The sequence below is a fragment of the Hemitrygon akajei genome, chromosome 19 (genome assembly GCF_048418815.1).
Source record: "Hemitrygon akajei chromosome 19, sHemAka1.3, whole genome shotgun sequence".
Classification (NCBI taxonomy): domain Eukaryota; kingdom Metazoa; phylum Chordata; class Chondrichthyes; order Myliobatiformes; family Dasyatidae; genus Hemitrygon; species Hemitrygon akajei.
The window spans coordinates 16,177,483-16,195,866 of NC_133142.1; the positions used below are offsets into that span (position 1 = coordinate 16,177,483).

Sequence of the window (18,384 nt, forward strand, 5' to 3'; positions counted from 1 at the left end):
GGAATTCTAATTAATTTGCAACAAAAGTACATGCTGATGTACAATTCTGTGCAAAGATATGAAGTCTTAACCTTTAAACTCTCAGCTGTTTGAAGCTTCGGTGTCCAATTTATGGTGATGAACAAGACTTTTGACGAAGCTGGGCTTCAATCAACCACCTTGTTTTAGTACTTGCTTCAAAGACAAGTAGATAACGTTGACAGGGAGCGGACATAAGGTATACTACTTGAAGCCCTCCATTGGTCGGGGTTGACCAAGGATATTGTGTCGTGGCAGTCCATGTGATATACAAGCCATGGCAGTACAATATGGAGAGCAAGCTGCTACAGCAGTCTCTCTCTCCCTCTCCCTCTCCCCCCAAAGGAATGGCAGAAGCTGATGTAGTTTGGCGCCAACAGCGTCCCAAGTGTTGCCAGTCAGTGTTGATATCCCTTCAGCTCCAGATTTTCCCTCGGGGTTTACTCCCGAAGGCATTCCTGTGAGTGGGTATAGCCGCAGCGCAGCGTTGGTTTGAGACCAGAGTTTTCCTTCTCCTTGATGAGCTGCCAACCACGGCTGATGAGCCCCATCTGCCCATAGTGATTGGTTTTATAGTGCCAGTAACCTGTCTTTGCCCCTTCTCCTGTCAGTAGAAATGCTTCTGCTGGGCATAGTAGCTAAGCCACACATGAAAGCCAGGAGATGGAGTTAGTTGTCAGAGGCTATCTGAGATGCATGCCATTGGGAACATTTAATAGGTAGAGGGAGTTTATCCCCACTACCACTCCATCTATACCACCCACCCCCCAACCTCCCCAGCTATAACAAACTTGAGGAACCAATAAGATACTGAGCTCTGGTTACTTAACTTAGATTGAAGGGTCAGAGTTTGACAAGCCAAGGTCTCTTAGAAGCAACACTACCTTGTGTAATTTTGAAACTACCCTGATAAATTCAGTTGCTGAATATTTAAATCCCTGGCATATGTGAACACGGCTTTATAGCATCTGTGAACATAGTCTTCCCAGCATCTATCCTGATATCTACCTTTTGTTATTCAGTAGAAAAATAAGGATGTGCAGAATAAATTACAATAATTTACATAAGTGCTGTTGAATCAATTTGGCATTGCACCTCTCGGCCTGACCTTGAAACTTCCCTCTCAGCATTCTGAGCTGGCTCAGTTCTTAACCTTACCTGCATACGTTCTTCGATTTCATACTTGCCTGCAATATTTATGGTCTTATGAAGAGGTGTTATGGGTTTTGTTAAAGTTCAAAGTTAATTTATTATCAATGTACATAAGTGTTACCACATACAACCCTGAGATTCATTTTCTTGCAGGCATACTCAATAAATCCATAATAGAATAATGACCATGATAGAATCGATGAAAGACCACACCAGCTTGCCATTCAACCAGTGTGCAAAAAGCAACAAACTGCACAAATACAAAAAATAAATAAATAATAATGATAAACAAACAATAAATATTGAAAACGTGAGATGAAGAGTCCTTGAAAGTGAGTCCATAGGTTTTGGGAACATATCACTGAGGCAAGTGAAATTGAGTGAAGTTATCCCCTTTGGTTCAAGAGCCTGACGTTTGAGGAGTAATAACTGTTCCCAGACTTGGTGGTGTGAGTCCTGAGGTTACTGTACTTTCTTCCTGATGGCAGTAGCGAGGTGGGGTGCAGGGGGTCCCTGATGATGGATGCTGCTTTCCTGCGACATTTACTTTGTGTAGATGTAACTACTATGTAGAAATAGCTACTATTGCTTTTGAAAAGCGACCTGTATGGTAACTGGATAGAACAATATCAAAGCACATGTCAGCATGTTAAGAGGCTCTGTGCAAAATGCAACATTTGTTATTGAAAACAATTTGGTATTGAAATTCATCATTGAAAAGTTTTGTTTTTGAGGAACGAAGCCTTTGCAGTTTTTATGAAATAAGGATTTGTATGCATAGAGCAGTGAGGAACAAGGGTAGAATCAATAGTCTAGTACCCTAGAGAAATCGTAAAAAATGATGGCCCTGTCAACATCCATTCTCTCTGAACTGAAGAGCCTGGCAAAGAGGTCATTGGTGACCTGCAAAATCATTATGGTTGTTTCACGTGTCTTGGGCTGTGGAATGCAGGTTCCTGAAAATATCCATCAAAACCTATACAGCGGGCTTGGATCGCCATTGTTTTGCACACTGGTTGAACGCCCAAGAGATCTTTCACTGATTCTGTTATGGTTATTATTATTCTACTATGGATTTATTGAGTATGCCTGCAAGAAAAAGAATATTGTGACATAACAGCAGGTAGGTACTTTATTGATCCCAAAGGAAATTACAGTGTCACAGTAGCTTTACAAGTGCACAGATATAAATATTAGAAGAGTAGAAAGAATAAAAAAATTAAGTTACCACAAACAGTCTAACAGGAGGGGGTCATCACTTTCCCGGCTATAGGTTGACTCATTATAGAGCCTAATGGCCGAGGGTAAGAATGATCTCATATAGCGCTCTTTGGAACAATGTCGCGTTCTTAGTCTATTACTAAAAGTGCTCCTCTGTTCAGCCAAGGTGGCATGCAGAGGGTGAGAGACATTGTCTAGAAATGCTGCACTTTCTGTAGGGTCCTTTGTTCTACCACAGCCTCCAGTGTGTCCAGTTTGACTCTTACAACAGAGCAACCCTTTCTAATCTGTTTATTGAGCCTGTTGGCATCACCCGTGTTGATGCCACTGCCCCAGCACACCACCACATAGAAGATTGCACTGGCAACAACAGACTGGTAGAACATGTGAAGGAGAGGCCTGCGTATTCCAAAGGACCTCAGTCTCTTCAGGAAGTAAAGGCAACTCTGGCCCTTGTACACAGCCTCTGTGTTGGTGCTCCACTCAAGTCTGTCATCCAGGAGCACCCCCAGGTACTTGTAGGTCCTCACCACACCCATGACTTCACCATCAATATTAACAGGGAGCAGTGCAGGCTTAGTCTTCCTAAAGCCCATCACCATCTCCTTTGTCTTACTGATGTTGATCTGCAGATGATTCAGCGTGCACCATTTGACAAAGTCCTCCACCAGAGTCCTGCATTCATCCTCCTGTCTTCCCTTTATATTGCTGAGTCATCAGAGAATTTCTGCAGGTGACATGACTCGGTGTTGTAGCTAAAGACCGAGGTATACAGGGTAAACGGGGAGGGAGCCAATACAGTCCCCTGCAGGACCTCCGTGCTGCTCACAGCCATGTCTAACACACGGCTCTGAAGCCGCACAAACTGTGGTCTGTGGTCAAAGTATATGCACTTTGATAATAAACTTACTTCGTACTTTGAGTACATACATCTTGCGTAGCAAATTCCTGCTTGCAAAAATAAAGTCAGAGAGAGCAAACAATTTTTTCAAGAATGGAATGCACAGGAGGTAAAGTTAGAAAACAAAATACATAAGATTAAAACCACTCAAGTTTGGAAAAGCTGCTATTTTATTTTAAATTTTGTTCCATTTAATGCCATTGACATCGTTTTGAATTTACAGGGTAAAGACACAAATCTTGACTGTGGTATCTTTCATAAAATTGCCTGAATTGAATAAAATTGCCAGTGAACTTGTGAAACAGAAACAGGATTAATTCACTCAGTCCTGCTCTGTCATTCAATAAGATCAGTCTGATCCCATCTTGCGTACAAGAACAGAAATGAGATTTTGCAAACTTATGATGTATCAATTTGAGAGCTTTAGTGCTGGGTGGTTACAGCTATCAATCTGCCCAAGCAACCTTTGACTAGCAAATAATCTAACACAATAGTAAAAAAATTACTTTATTTTTGTTTTTATAAAGTGGGTCACACATATAGTAAAATAAAGGAAAATACAGTTTGCCTTACTCTTGAAGTACACGGCAAATTGTGCAGCTGCTCTCTCTCTCCAAAGTAAAAATGGTTTTGTTTTAGGTGTGCATTTTGGGGTTGGAAATGCATACAGAGTATCTGCCATTTTGCACATACAGTCTACTAACTTCAACATTCCCAAACCTTGTTCATGCTTTCAGTCAAGGACCATCTATTACTTCACAAAACACTTCCTTCTCACTTGACAATCTTTATTCCAGATACCTACACAAAACTTCTGAGAGAACACAGTGAAACATACCGGCCCAAGTTCAGGGAATGTCAGCGAATCTTCGCAGCACAGTTTCTACTTCAGCAGCCTAATGGAACATTCACTGGCCCATGTCAGGCGGCAATTGGAGTATTGTCAACAGTTTTGGGCCCCATAACTCAGAAAGGATGTGTTGTCATTGGAGAGAGTACAGAGGACGTTCACACGGATGATTCCAGGAATGAAAGGGTTAACATATGAGGTGCATTTGGCAGCTTTGGGCCTGTGCTCACTGGAATTTAGAAAAATGCATGGGGATCTCATTGAAATATATTGAATGCTGAAAGGACTAGATAGGGTGGATGTGGAGGGAATGCTGGGGGTATCCAGAACTAGAGGGCACCGCCTCTAAATTGGGAGGTGACTTTTTAGAACCAAAGTAAGCAGGAATTTTTTTTTAAAGTCAGGGAGTAGTAAATCTGTGGAATGCTCTGCCAAAAACTGTGGTGGAGGCCAAGTCTGTGTGTATATTTAAGGCGGAAATTGATCTTTTCCTGATCAGTCAGGGCATCGAAAGCTATGGCGAGAAGGCAGGTGTTTGGCGCTCCAGGATCAGCCCTGATGGAATGGTGGAGCAGACTTGATGGGCAGAATGGCCTACTTCTGCTCCTATGTCTTATGGTTGTATGTTAGGGATTTAAACTGCAACTGAAACCAAGCACCCACAAACTTTAGATACAAGTCGGACAACGTACAACTCTGAGATGGCTACAGTTACAGCTTGTAACCAAAAGAATATTGCATGGGAGTTTGCCCAATAACTCCACGATCTGGAGCTGGAGACTATGACTATGCCTTGCTGCAGGGTTATTCCCATCATCAATCACAAGCTCCCTTCAATTTTTTATTTGAAAGGTTCCTGGCGACAGTGTCAGAGTCATCGGTACAGACTTGCTGATTGGCTTCAGTTCCACAGACCACATTTTAATGACACAATGCCAATTGATCTAACTTTTGTTTGGTTACCAGGACTAATGGAAATATCTGTCTCACTTATAAGTGGCTCTACAAGGCTAAGTTTACTTAATTCAGCATAGAAATTACAAATGTTATAGCTGGCTGCTTATGAATGTAAATTTCAATACTGCGGCTTTAGAACTGTCCTCTAAAGTTATCAGATACGTTTTGTGTATAATGTGGCAATGGAATAAATACATATATATTTATTGCTGCAATAATATTTATAGTAGCAGCAGTACGATGGTTAAAAAATTCTCCTGTAGTGTTCACTGGCATTTGCCATTACGTCTGGATCATAACTATGGCATTTAATTTCCCATTTGAGCTGTTCAGCTATCTGTATTCACTTCTGCTATTTATGTCAGAAGGCCTGACCCAATAAACATTTCATACACTCAGTAGGAGTTAAATCTGTCACTTTTTGTGATTTTTGTCTTTAAAAAATATATATATTTCATGTTTATGATTTTTGAGCCAATGTTGTATGTTTTCTTGTTAGAACTTACATTTTCATGATAATCTAATATTTTGGCTGTTCATTTAGTACTTCTAAAAGACACAACTATTTCTTTTGGACTCATTTGTTAAGCATTCTTTATTGGACAGTTCCCTAGCGTTCTCTTCCTCAAGTTGTAAAGACTAATAAGTAGGAGCCGTAATGATACGATTTAGCTTCCATCCAGTAAAGCAAGTTAATCTGGCCAACGAGTTTAACATTGTGTTAAGTAAGGTGCGTAAGACATTTGTTTTACAAACTTGCTTGGGATACAGGAGTTGTAGATTTCTGGGAAGCGTTTGAAGTGCTCTATGAACAAATCAGCAAAGCCAGCTTGCAGATCCTCAACAGGAGATGAGCAGTGGATTTCCCAGGGACTGGTGACTCTGAACCTTTTCCAAAGACTTGCCGGAGAGAAGCTCACAAGCAGTAAGTTCATGATACAAGGCATTCAGTACCTCCAGAATGTGAGTCTTTCCTGTAAGAAAGAATCAATAGATCATTTTTTTTTAGATGAACAATTTATGCTTTCTACACTATTGCCAGGGGGGAATGCTAGACACAGGATCTGACTAGTTTGAACATGCAGCCGTTCCTGTATTCATAGGAACAATAAAATATAAAGTGCTTCTTTGTTAATCCATTATATACAGTAGAGGAAGATGCTGTCAGCAGCAATAGCAAAAACAAAAGAAAATTCATAGAAGGGGTGCAACCGATTGTAAACTTTCCTCAAAAAATGCTATTCAAACCCAAAAAGAGGCTCTGCAAATGACAACATATGAATTCTGTAATGATTGAGATACAGGAGCAGAGCCCGGCTACCTGGCCCATCAAGTCTGCTCCGCTTAACTGTGCAGGTAACTGCAGTGGACGTGCTCTCTAACCTGCACATTAAACCTTAATGATTTCAGACTCCATACCAGCTTCTGTCTCACTCCCTGAAAATTTCACCAGTATTTTCAAATCTCTCCCCACCTGTAGCTGTGGCCATTCACTTTAACACTAGAAAATATTTGGTGCTACGTCACCTCGAGTCCCTGGCTCAGGGACGACTCCCAGATGAGTTTCTTGCCAATTGGGGGATTGAGTTCAAGAGTAGAGAGGTCATGTTGCAACTCTACAAATCTCTGGTGAGACCGCACTTAAGAGTATTGTGTTCAGTTCAGGTCACCTCATTATAGGAAGGATGTGGAAGCTATGGAGAGGGTGCAGAGGAGATTTACCAGAATGTTGCCTGGTTTGGAGAACAAGTCATATGAAGCAAGGTTAGCAGAGCTGGGACTTTTCTCTTTGGAGCGTAGAAGAATGAGAGGGGACTTGATAGAGGTCTACAAGATTATGAGAGGCATAGATAGAGTGGATAGTCAGTACCTGTTTCCCAGGGCACCAATAGCAAACACCTGAGGGCATATGTACAAAATTAAGGGAGGGAAGTTTAGGGGAGACATCAGGGGTAAGTTTCTTTTTATACAGAGGGTTGTGAGTGCCTGGAATGACATGGATGAAAGAAAAATGGAGGGTTTATGGGGTAGTGTGGGTTTAGTACTTTTTTTTTAAGGGTTATATGGGTCGGCACAACATGGAGGGCTGAAGGGCCTGTACTGTGCTGTAGTGTTCTATGTAACAGAATAATGTTGTGGGTCACTCTAACGATGTCTGCAAAAGCCTCACGAACAGATAGAACTTGATGCGTGAGGGTTCAATGAACATTGTCAGATTTTTCGGTGAGGTGTTGACAGTGTTGTTTCAGCACAGTGTTCCCTATTGATACCACATGTTTATTGGTTGGCATCCGTCTGTCTCGAAGGACAATGGGTGATGATCATCATCACAAGCCTGGGTGGAAGGTGTGGAGATCCTGAGATGCCCAGTCGTCAAGATCCCCCCACCCCACCAGCCTCACCGGTGTAGTCCAAAGGAAAGCTTATGAAGCAATATGTTTGGCACCAGCTTGGCTGCAGGAGCTGCCGGAGGGATGTTCAATGACATCCAGCCCCCTTTAGGGGCCCTACTTCCAGATTTGCTGCCTGGATTTGCTCCCGTAGCCTTCCTCGCTCCCGAGGCTGCCCACAAGGCAGTGGGGTTATAAACATATCGATAGCTCCCAGCAAATGGGCCCTCTGCAGTCACTTCTCCGTGGGACATATGACCAATAGCCTTGTAGCCACATTGCAGTAGTGCTGTTGTGGCAGTAAACAGGGAAGAACGAAGGGCACGGAGTGCTGGATGGGGGGCGGTGGGAGGGAATGGTGAGTAGTTAAAGACGGTGAGGAATACACATGGGAGGCGTGTTCTGTGTTCTGGAACCACAGTGAGTCTCTAAGACTTCAGGCTGATTTCCCAGGTATGGGAATGCTTGAGAGCTACGAGCGCCATGCCCAAGTGCTGGTATTGGAGGGAAGCCCTAGGATGCAGGCAAATACCTGTGGTTGCTTTGACCTCCCTGCGCAGCGGCGAGCGGCAAACTGTGAATGTGGTGGAGATCTGAAGCAGCAGCAAGCTGAGGCTGGGAACCGGAGACAGACTGAGATCCTCACCCCCCCCCACTGGCGAAGCAATAAAGTATGTAACTGAGATTGTGTCTGAGGATGAAGGGGGTTCGAAATTGCAGTTCCACTGGAAAACTGTCAGTTCAGACCAGTGAGCTTGAAAATTTCCCTGGGGGAGTTGCATGTTGGGGGAGAAAAGCTTTAGAATTGTTAACACGTATACTCTTGTGTGCTTCATGCAAGCAAGAAATGTCATTGTACTCGGGTGTATTGTATACGACAATACACCATTTATAATCTGAGAACAAAACTCCCACTGTAAAATGAGAAGGTATATTTCTTTATGGGAATCTAGGTGCTGAAAATTGCGTGCAAAATCCTATGTTAATTGGTCATTGTAAATTGTCCCATGATTAGACTAGGGATAAATCATGGTTAAAATTAAAACTAGGGATAAAAGGCCTGGAAGGGCTTATTCCGCATTGTATCTGAATCAATCAATCAATAAATATAGACAGACATGTGAATTAATACCACATGCTGACAGGCTAATCACTCTTTCCCTTTTCATGATATTTTCATTTTATTCTGTTTTTCTTACAAAATCTTGAATTTTTACATAATATATTGTCAAAGTCTGCTGATGTGGAAAGACATATCATCAGGGTTCATATGAAGTAACTGGAACAAAACTCCATGTTGAAAATATCCTGGTCTGTAGAAGAGAATGAGAGAACAATTTGCCAATTCAAGCAAATAGGAAATATCAGAACGAGAAGACAAACAGAATTCCTGAACTAGTGCCTGAGTCAGGAGAAACAGGTTATAAAATAAAAACAATAAACATAAATTTTATATCACTTTCTAGCTTGTTGTCCTTCCCCTCCCGACCCCCTACTGTTTCTATTCTGGCATTCCCTACTTTCCAGTCCTGAAGAAAGGGTTTGACCCATAACGTCTACTGTTTATTCATCTCCCCAGAAGCTGCCTGACCTGCTGAGTTCCTCCAGTATTTTGTGTGTGTTGCTCTGGATTTCCAGCATCCAGAGAATTTCTCCCATTTAATGCTTAGTGTTAGAAGTGGGGTTTTTTTTTTCAGAAATTTATCTGGTAAAAAAAACATGTTCAAAAGTAGTTGTGTAGTTTTGAGTGTGGGATGGACAGCAGTTAGAAAGCGTTGAAGTCCAGGTGATCTGGGTAGGTGGGCAATATTGGAAAACTTGAGATGAAAGTCAGAGGAAGGAGAGGTTGGTGATGGTGTATTGGGAGGGGCCTTGGAACAGGCTGTATTCTCCAGGGTCAGGGAAGAAGCCCGACCTGCAGAAACATAAACAGGTCACAGACGGAGAAAGCGTGGTGCCACGAAAATGGTGTAAGACAGCGAAAGGACCTAAAAGGCAACTTGAACATGATAACGACAGACACAATATGATGTAAAGTTTTCAAATATATAGCAATAGGGAAGGAATTGAAAAACTAGTGACATTCCTATCAAGCTGAGAGGAGAACGTCAGCAAAATCTGTTTTTTGTTAACCTGAATACTTTTTTAAAAATGTCATTACATAACATCCTGTTTGGCTAGATAGTTCAACGGCTGTTTATATACTTGAAATAATTCTGGAATGCAAGACATGACAAACATTAATCTTCCAAAGACATTATGCTGCAGGAAAGTATTCTCATTATACTGCTGTGCTGGCATATTCAATGCACCACAGCATCACAGAATAATGCAGGAAGGAACATTCAATTCACAGTTTCCGAGCTGATTCTTTGCCAGAACGATTCCAATTAATCCCTTGACCCCCACCATTTTCCTCATTGCTTAGAAGTTTATTTTTCCCCTCAAAGATGTATTTGTTTGGACTGGAGCATCTCTGGTCTGGGCTTCTCCACACATCACGCCCATTGGATTGCACCAGCCAGTGACAGACATGAACTGATCCTCCAAACCTGACAGATGTGCAACAAGAGGACGGGGCCTGCAAGATTTCCCCATATTGCTACTGCTTCTGATGTTACTCATCTTAAATTTGTCTTCTGTTTCTGATTTGTCTGTCAGTTTTTACTTATTACCATACTGAAACTATTAATGATCATAAATAATATCGAAAGTTCTGCACTCCTGGTGGAACAACTCCAAATTCTCTATACTCCACTTCCAGCTGAAGTCGCTTAACCCGGTATCATTTTCACAAGCTTGCCAAGGCCATCGTATCTCATTAAAACCCGATGGATTGGTGGATGATATTCTTCCAAGGTATGGATCAGGTGGGAAGGAAAGGCACTTAGACCAAAAGCTCAGGAATCAGATTGGCAACGTTTGCAAATAGGACTGCAACAAATGGGGCATCACGGCAGTGTAGTGGTTAGCATAATGCTTTACCGTACCAGAGATCTGGGTTCAATTCCTGCCATTGCCTGCTTAGGAGTTTGTACATTCTCCTGTGACTGCGTGGGTTTCCTCCGGGTGCTCCAGTTTCCTCCCATTGTCCAAAGATGTACTGGTTGGTAGGTTAATTAGTCACTGTAAATTGTCCCGTGATTAGGCTAGGATTAAATAGGGGACTGCTGGGCGGTGTGGCTCAAAGGGCAGAAAGGATCTATTCTGCAAAGAGTCTATGCCACATGGCATCTCAGTAAAATAAAATAGGCACCATGGTCAGCATGAATGAGCTGGGTCAAGGGATCCATTACCATGCTGTTTAACTCTATACCAAGACCATACATACAGATTAGCTTTACTTGTCACGTGTACACCAAAACATCCCAACATTCGGTGAAATGCATCATTTTGTCTCAACAACCTACACAGTCTGAGGATGTACTGGGGGCAGCCAGCAAGTGTACACGCGGTTCTGGCGCCAACATAGCGTGCCAGTAACTTACTAACCCGGGCCATCTTTGGAACGTGGGATGAAACTGGAGCACCCAGAGGAAATCCATGTGGTCCCGGTGAGAATCTTTTACAGGCAGCGGCGGAGTTGAACCCCAATTGGAGATCGCTGGTGCTGTACAGCTGCTGTTGCTACCATGTCGCCAAATATTGATCACAAAGTTTTCCACAATTGTGACTTCATTGCAAGGAGTAAATGAACGAAAACACGTTTACTGCAATTATACAAGGCTTCGGTGGGACCATACTGAGCTTTAGTCTCCATCCCCAAGGAAGAATATATTTATCTTCAAGGTTCTCTAGATGGCAGGTACTTTCAATAAGACATATCTTAGAATACTTTATAGGATAGATGCTGAGTGGCTGCTTCCCTTGGCAGAAAGATTATAATATCATAATAAGGAGTCACAAATTTAGGACTGAGATGAGAAAAAATAGTTTCACTCAAAGTTTGAGAACATTTGGAATTTTGTACCCACTTGATAACAATGTTCAGGACTGAGATCAATAGATTTGGGATATGAATGGGATTAGGGGACCTAGAAGGTGATTTTCATGCAGGAATTCTGTCATGATCTAATTGGGCAAAAGTACAAACATATGCTTTACTTCTACTGCCTTTACCCATACAGTCAATTATTTACCAACATTCCAATGCTTCATAAGTAAAAGGCCACTTTTTAACATTTAAAGTGGTATTTTAATAATTAGCAAGCAATTTTCAGCCAAAATTAATATAATACTTTGTCTGATCACAACAAAAACAAAATTAAAACACCCCTCGCAGTCTTGCTAATAAACCAAGTTTAGTTTAGAAACTAGCAAAAGTTTGCAACCATTCAGACATAAAGTTGGAACTTATGTCCTTTTCTTTAAACATTTGCACTCCAAATATCCGTAGACTCAACAGGTGTTTCATCAATGTGCGATTTCTGATTCTCTCCACCTCCCTTTGTTGCATGTGCCTGTGTGATACAAATACCAACTTCCCAGCAAACTCCACGGTTCATCCTTTATTATCTGTTGCAGAGGTGAAAGAATTGCAATGTCTACACTCTGTATGAATGTGATGAAACCCATTCTCTCTAAAAAAAAACCCTCTGACTAACACCTTGTATCCAATTGCTGTGCCAAATTACTTTTCCAGATTACTTGGGTATAATACAGATTTAATATTTAATGCATTGAAATTGATTTAATGGACAGCTTATTAGATATGTTCCTCAGTGGATATGTTTCTTGATTAGTCAGGAATGGAGGGGTGTGGGGAGAAGGCAGGAGATTGGTGCTGGGAGGGGAAACAGATCAGGATGATGAAATGGTGGAATAGACTCAATGGGTCAAATGGCCTAATTCTGTTCCTATATCTCATGGACTTTAGTTCTAAGTTCCTTACCATTTTCCACTGAAGTACACAAATTTACAACCATGACAATATCTTAATATACCATAAGACCATAAGATATAGGAGCAGAATTAGGCCATTTGGCCCATCAAGTCTGCTCTGCAATTTTATCATGGCTGATCTAATTTTCCTCTCAGCTCCAGACTCCTGCTTTCTCCCTGCATCCCTTCAGCCCCTGTACAATCAAGAATTAATGAGCTAACAATTTTAGCCAATAGAACTTCTAGCAGAATTCTTCAGTACATGTGACCAAAAATCATGCTACCAAGCTGTTTTTAATTAATTCAAAGTCTTCTGCACCGGAAAAATAGCAGATTTGTAAATAAAATCAAATGCCAAATATGATGCTGGATTTGCAAATTCTTCAAGTACTTATTACTTCTGAGTTATATTTTTTTCTAATACAATTTGTGATATTTTGTAACTTCAAAACATTAAACTAATTCAAAGGAAGACATGGGAGTCAGAAATGTGGGCTAACCTTATGTTTACTTTAAAGTATTTAATATTTCAATAATATTTGAGTAATCTTGTATATACAGTATATTGAAATATTAAAGGCACAACACAATTCACTTACCCCTTTGTAAATGTGTCTATGGCAAAAATAATATTGTTCTTCTCTTACCCAAATCCTCTCCACTCAATTATCTCGACGGTGAGTTTATGGAAATTCCATCAACAGCTGGTACTTGCTTACATTTCTCACTCCTCATAAACTTCCATTATTCCTTGATTAATGACATAACACTAAATAGCACTGGAGTAAAATTTCACATTTACCTCCAGAAAGTTAGCAACACCTGTCTGGAGCACGGTAAGTAAAAACTGGTGGAAAACTCCACATATTGAAATGGGCATTTCTGGATTGTATTTTCATCAGTTATTTTGTTTTGTACCTGCCATCAGCAAAAAAAAAATTATATAACTTTCATACTTTAACTTGGCAGGAATGACAGTTTGGACTAAGACAATTTACCCCTGCAATGGAGCTATGTTTTCCCATTGGACCTTTTTATGATTGCCTCTAGGATGTGGCCTGATGCCATTAGTTTAGCTTTCACTGAATAGCAGAGTCAAAATTCCCATGGGACGTTGACACCCATGTGCCATACCCTCAAGTCATTCTTATATTATCTACCTTCCTGAGCCTTCTCCATTTTATTTCATGTTACGCATCTCTCCCCCACCAGAGACATGTAGTTTGACTTTCATCTGACATTGATGCTCTTGTCAAATGAATCAGTGGAGTATTCTTGCTCTCTGTAAGTGCTGTTAAGGACAAAGAGAGAACCATAACATCAATTTGTTTACTCACCATGCTGAGGATCACTGCAGGATTCCAGAGTGCTGAGCAAGATTTTTCCCAACGATCTCCTCGACACATTCTAGATAAAATAAAGATTTTATTGAATACACTGCAAAATGAAAATATGATCATGAACATTTTGGCACTCAAATACTTTCCAAGTCACATTTAATAACTCCCATGGTGTATTCATTTCTACATAGGGTGAAATTCCTATCTTTTTTTCCTGGAAGGTAACAGACATAAATCAATCCTAATGCACCACTGGAAATGAGCTTTCCCTTACTGTGAGAACCTACTGCATTAAATTACTGCAAGTTGTCAGAGCATCATTCACTCACAAGGTCACGTAATTGCTGCAGGAGCTGCAGTACATCCATCAGTTTTTCTTCAATCAGTGATAGACGTACTCGCTCAGTTTCTAACATCTGCAGCTCCATCTGCAGCAGTTCAGTCTCATCCACTTTACGCTGTAGTTCACACAGCAGTGACCCCTTCAGCTGAAAAGCAAAGACAAAAATGCAGTTACACTTCTAAGCTTTGAAATCAAGTACGCAGAGGCTCTGCTGAAGAACTTCCCATCACCAACGAACTTGCTTAAGGATATTTATGTCTTTCTGAGAACACCATTAGTTACAGTACAAAATAACTGAAAAGACCATTTTATTAATGAGTATTATGAGACTTCTACCTTATGCTTTAGGGATTAAGGTTGACTATTTTATTAAAACACTTAATTGTGCAGCATATAATTAAAATATAATTTTATCCCTTCACGTTTCTGAAATGGGAGAGAAAATTTCATAGAAAAGGTACCAAAAGGTAAAAATTTGTTAACTGAATGTACCATATATGTACTTTTCCTGTCTTGTGGCACATTGGGTGGCATTTTTGCCATTTCCCTATTTTTTTACAAGGCTGAGTTGTTAATTCAACACAGATGGAAAGCGTGGAACATAGAATAGTACAGCACATTACAGGCCCTTCGGCCCACAATGTTGTGCCGACCCTCAAACCCTGCCTCCCAAATAACCCCCCACCTTAAATTCCTCCATATACCTGTCTAGTAGTCTCTTAAACTTCACTAGTGTATCTGCCTCCACCACTGACTCAGGCAGTGCATTCCACGCACCAACCACTCTCTGAGTGAAAAACCTTCCTCTAATATCCCCCTTGAACTTCCCTCCCCTTACCTTAAAGCCACGTCCTCTTGTACTGAGCAGTGGTGCCCTGGGGAAGAGGCGCTGGCTGTCCACTCTGTCTATTCCTCTTAATATCTTGTACACCTCTATCATGTCTCCTCTCATCCTCCTCCTCTCCAAAGAGTAAAGCCCTAGCTCCCTTAATCTCTGATAATCTCTGGAAGGAGCCAGCCAGATTTGAACCCAGGACCATTCGCCTTGAAGCCCGCTGCTGCCACTATACCACTGGTCAGCGATATACATCATAGGCTGCTTCCAAAATGTCGTACAACTGAAACCTATGGAAGCAGGATCCAACATACATGAAGTACACTCGGCTAGCTCAAGCAGCCAAGGATGAAATATTATATCATGTTGCATTTTGGGGCAAGCCGCAGGCGGGCAGAGCTGGGGTTCAACAGCAAAGCCCTAGTGTAATGAGTTCTTTGGACCTACGTGGGGCGCCAGAGAGCATTGGGCGCTGAGGTTTTTAATGAATTGGTTAATTGTTGTTTAACAACAGTTATTAATTATTTAGAGTACCTTGTGTTTTTCTCGAGCAACTCACTCTTTTTAATGCGGTCTCCTGCTGCCTTCTGTTTAAGCTTGTTAAATTTATTTTGATTGGCTCAGGGATTCTGTGTTACTTGTAATATTTAAGTGGATGCCTGATTAGCACTAATTGCAGGGTGCTTGTTTTGAAAATGATTCCTCTTGCAGTGTTGCTCAGTCGTGCCACCGATACTCTGTTGGAATTCCTGTGTATAAACTCTTGTTTCCATCTCTACATGTGAGTCTGCTGTTTCTCTACACCTGGGTTCAGTCGTGGCCAGCGCACACTGTGACACACTAGAATCCCAGGGCTTTGGTAGAAATGGAAAGCAAGGCAAACACACACACGGGTTGGGTAAGGAATCTTGACTCAGTGTTGCTGTGAAAAATCTGACAGAACTAGGAGTTGATTGCCAACTTTATCTCAGCAAAAGACACCTCAGAAACCATGCTGAGAGGTTCTTTTAGAACTGAATAGCCAGATATCATTTACACTCACAGTAAGATAGCACCTATTCAATGTTGAACCAGCCATTAAGTGCTTTATTGCATATTTCATGAGAGAACAAATGGATAAAGGGAACACAGATTCATTACAAACAGTTGCAGTTCCAATTATGAAGAGAAGCTGGGAGGAACCTGTCTTGGAAAATGAGTACAAGTTTGACTCGGGCCCACCTTGCCCACACTCCTCTCTGTGGCTGTACTGACCTTTGCGGCTCCACTGGGCAAGTGAAGGATCAGGCCTCACTACTACAGCTGTTCTGTGAAGCCAAGTGATCCACGATCAGCATTAGGCCTTGGGCAGTGTAAGTCCCTGTACTCAGACTGCTTTGGTAACTCTGACCAAAGGTTTTTTTTTTCCACTGTTTCTAATTATCTTTCGCTGGCCTGTGGAGCAATTGAACTGAAATAAGTTAATCAAAACCGTTAGTATTAGGATAAAAAAGGACAACCACTTAGCTTCACTTACATTTTTCCATCCGGGCTTGTGACCCCATTCAAGTGATGGGGTCACTGCTGCTGAAAAGCAGCCGTAGACAGACTGCACCCAGCTCCTCAGCTCTGAACAACTGAGCTCTGTCAGTTGACTCTTTGCTGAAGGAAGGACAGAGGTTCCAGCATCTGAGCCCCCCCCCCCCATCTGCGTAACCACCTGCCTCTATAATTAACAGGCACAGAACTCATGAAGCATCAGGTCCATGCCAAGCTGTGAACCAGTATCCCTCAACCGAACGTCCGGCTTAAACACAGAATGAGTCTCATTATTCAGTACAGCAAGTTCAGGTTTGCTGGGGGAATGGGGAAGGAATTTAGTGGATTACTTGTGGAATATATGAGCTTTCCAAAGAAAACATGGATTGGTTAAAGCTCAGCTGTTGTGGAACGTTTCTGAAGATGCCGTAGATGTGTAAATAGGGAAGTGTCTATAGGGTTCAGAGAAGAAAGTTGGCATGGGTCTGTATGAATGACATCTAGCTGGAATAAAATAACATGGATTTGGAAGTAATGTTGTGTCTAGTAATAGACTGGAATGTAGGAGGTTGAGAAAGGTAACCCGATGAATGTACTAGATTCTCAGCTCTTCACCAAATATATTAAGATGAAAAATATGAAAGTTTGGGAGCGAAGATGACACCAGAGGGTGACTCCTTTGAGCTCATCTGTAAAGCAGCTTCAATTCCACTCCTTAAAATCTCTTTTAAATCATGCTCTCTCTCCCTCCCTCCCTCTCCCCCTCCCTCTCTCTCCCCTCTCCCCTACCCCTCCCTCTCTCTCCCCTCTCCCCCTCTCCCTCCCTCTCCCCCTCCCTCTCTCTCCCCCTCTCCCCCTCCCTCTCTCTCCCCCTCTCCCCCTCTCCCCCTCCCTCTCTCTCCCCCTCTCCCCCCTCTCCCTCCCTCTCTCCCCCTCCCTCCCCCTCCCTCTCTCTCCCCTCTCTCTCCCCCCTCTCCCCCTCCCTCTCTCCCCCTCCCTCTCTCTCCCCCTCTCCCTCTCTCTCCCCTCTCCCCCTCCCCCTCCCTCTCTCTCCCCCCTCTCTCTCCCCCTCCCCCTCACCTCCCTCTCCCCTTCTCCCCCTCTCTCCCCTCTCTCCCTCCCCCCTCCCTCTTCCCCCTCTCTCCCCCCTCGCTCTCCCTCTCCCTTTCTCTCTCTCTACCCTCTCCCTACTCCCTCCCTCTCTCTCTCTCTCTCTCCCCCCCCCTCCTCTCTCCCTCTCCCTCTCTCTCTCTCTCTCTCTCTCTCTCTCTCTCTCTCTCTCTCCTCTCTCCCTCTCCCTCTCCCTCTCCCTCTCCCTCTCCCCTCTCCCTCTCCCTCTCCCTCTCCCTCTCCCTCTCTCTCTCTCTCTCCCTCTCCCTCTCCCTCTCCCTCTCTCGATGGGGGTGAGGTGAGAGTCTTCTGGTCCTTGAGTCGGGTGAGCTCACTCCAGACTATAACGTCAAAATAGCAATCTGGTGGTCTCCCCTCTCACTGTGACACCTCTCTGTCGAGAGAGAGAGAGAGAACGAACATTGAAGTGTTGGCTTATGGACTGTAGTTTTTGACAGACCTCTTTGGGGGCTTTGCTATTGCTTGCTTGGTGGGTGGTGGCACTGATGCTCTCTGCTGGAACAAGTGGGGGGAGGTTTGATGCTTTGCTGCTGCTTTGTGCGTTGGAGGGGGTGGGAGGGGCTTTGGGGATCAAACATCTTTCTGTCATTCGTTCTCTGGGGTTTTCTTCTGTTTTGTGGATATCTGTGGAGAGTAAGAATTTCAGGTTGTATACCGAATACATTCTCCGATATTAAATGGAACCATTGAACCACTGAAAGTATGGAGTTTACTTTAGGTTAGCCAAAGCTGTAAAAGTAGGAACAGAAATCTTAATTGGATTATCTCTTCATTGCTGCTGTATTTTCTCTTTTTTCCTGCTATGTACTTGTTTTCCTCGCTCGTGTACTGCCCACTGTCTTTTGTT

At 42.5% G+C, this 18,384-nt stretch overlaps 1 protein-coding gene across 1 annotated transcript in view; it reads right to left on the reverse strand.

Annotated features, from left to right (window-relative positions):
* Window positions 1-3,440: 3,440 nt before the first annotated feature.
* The window catches only part of efcc1 (EF-hand and coiled-coil domain containing 1), an 81,840-nt gene continuing 66,896 nt past the window's right edge, over window positions 3,441-18,384 (reverse strand). Inside the window, exons 5-7 of the mRNA XM_073072147.1 lie at window positions 14,040-14,198; window positions 13,708-13,777; window positions 3,441-6,073 (exon numbers count right to left, since the gene is read on the reverse strand). Of these exons, the coding sequence (XP_072928248.1) occupies window positions 5,940-6,073; window positions 13,708-13,777; window positions 14,040-14,198 (363 nt within the window). The 3' untranslated portion in view covers window positions 3,441-5,939. The remainder of the gene's footprint in view (window positions 6,074-13,707; window positions 13,778-14,039; window positions 14,199-18,384) is intronic.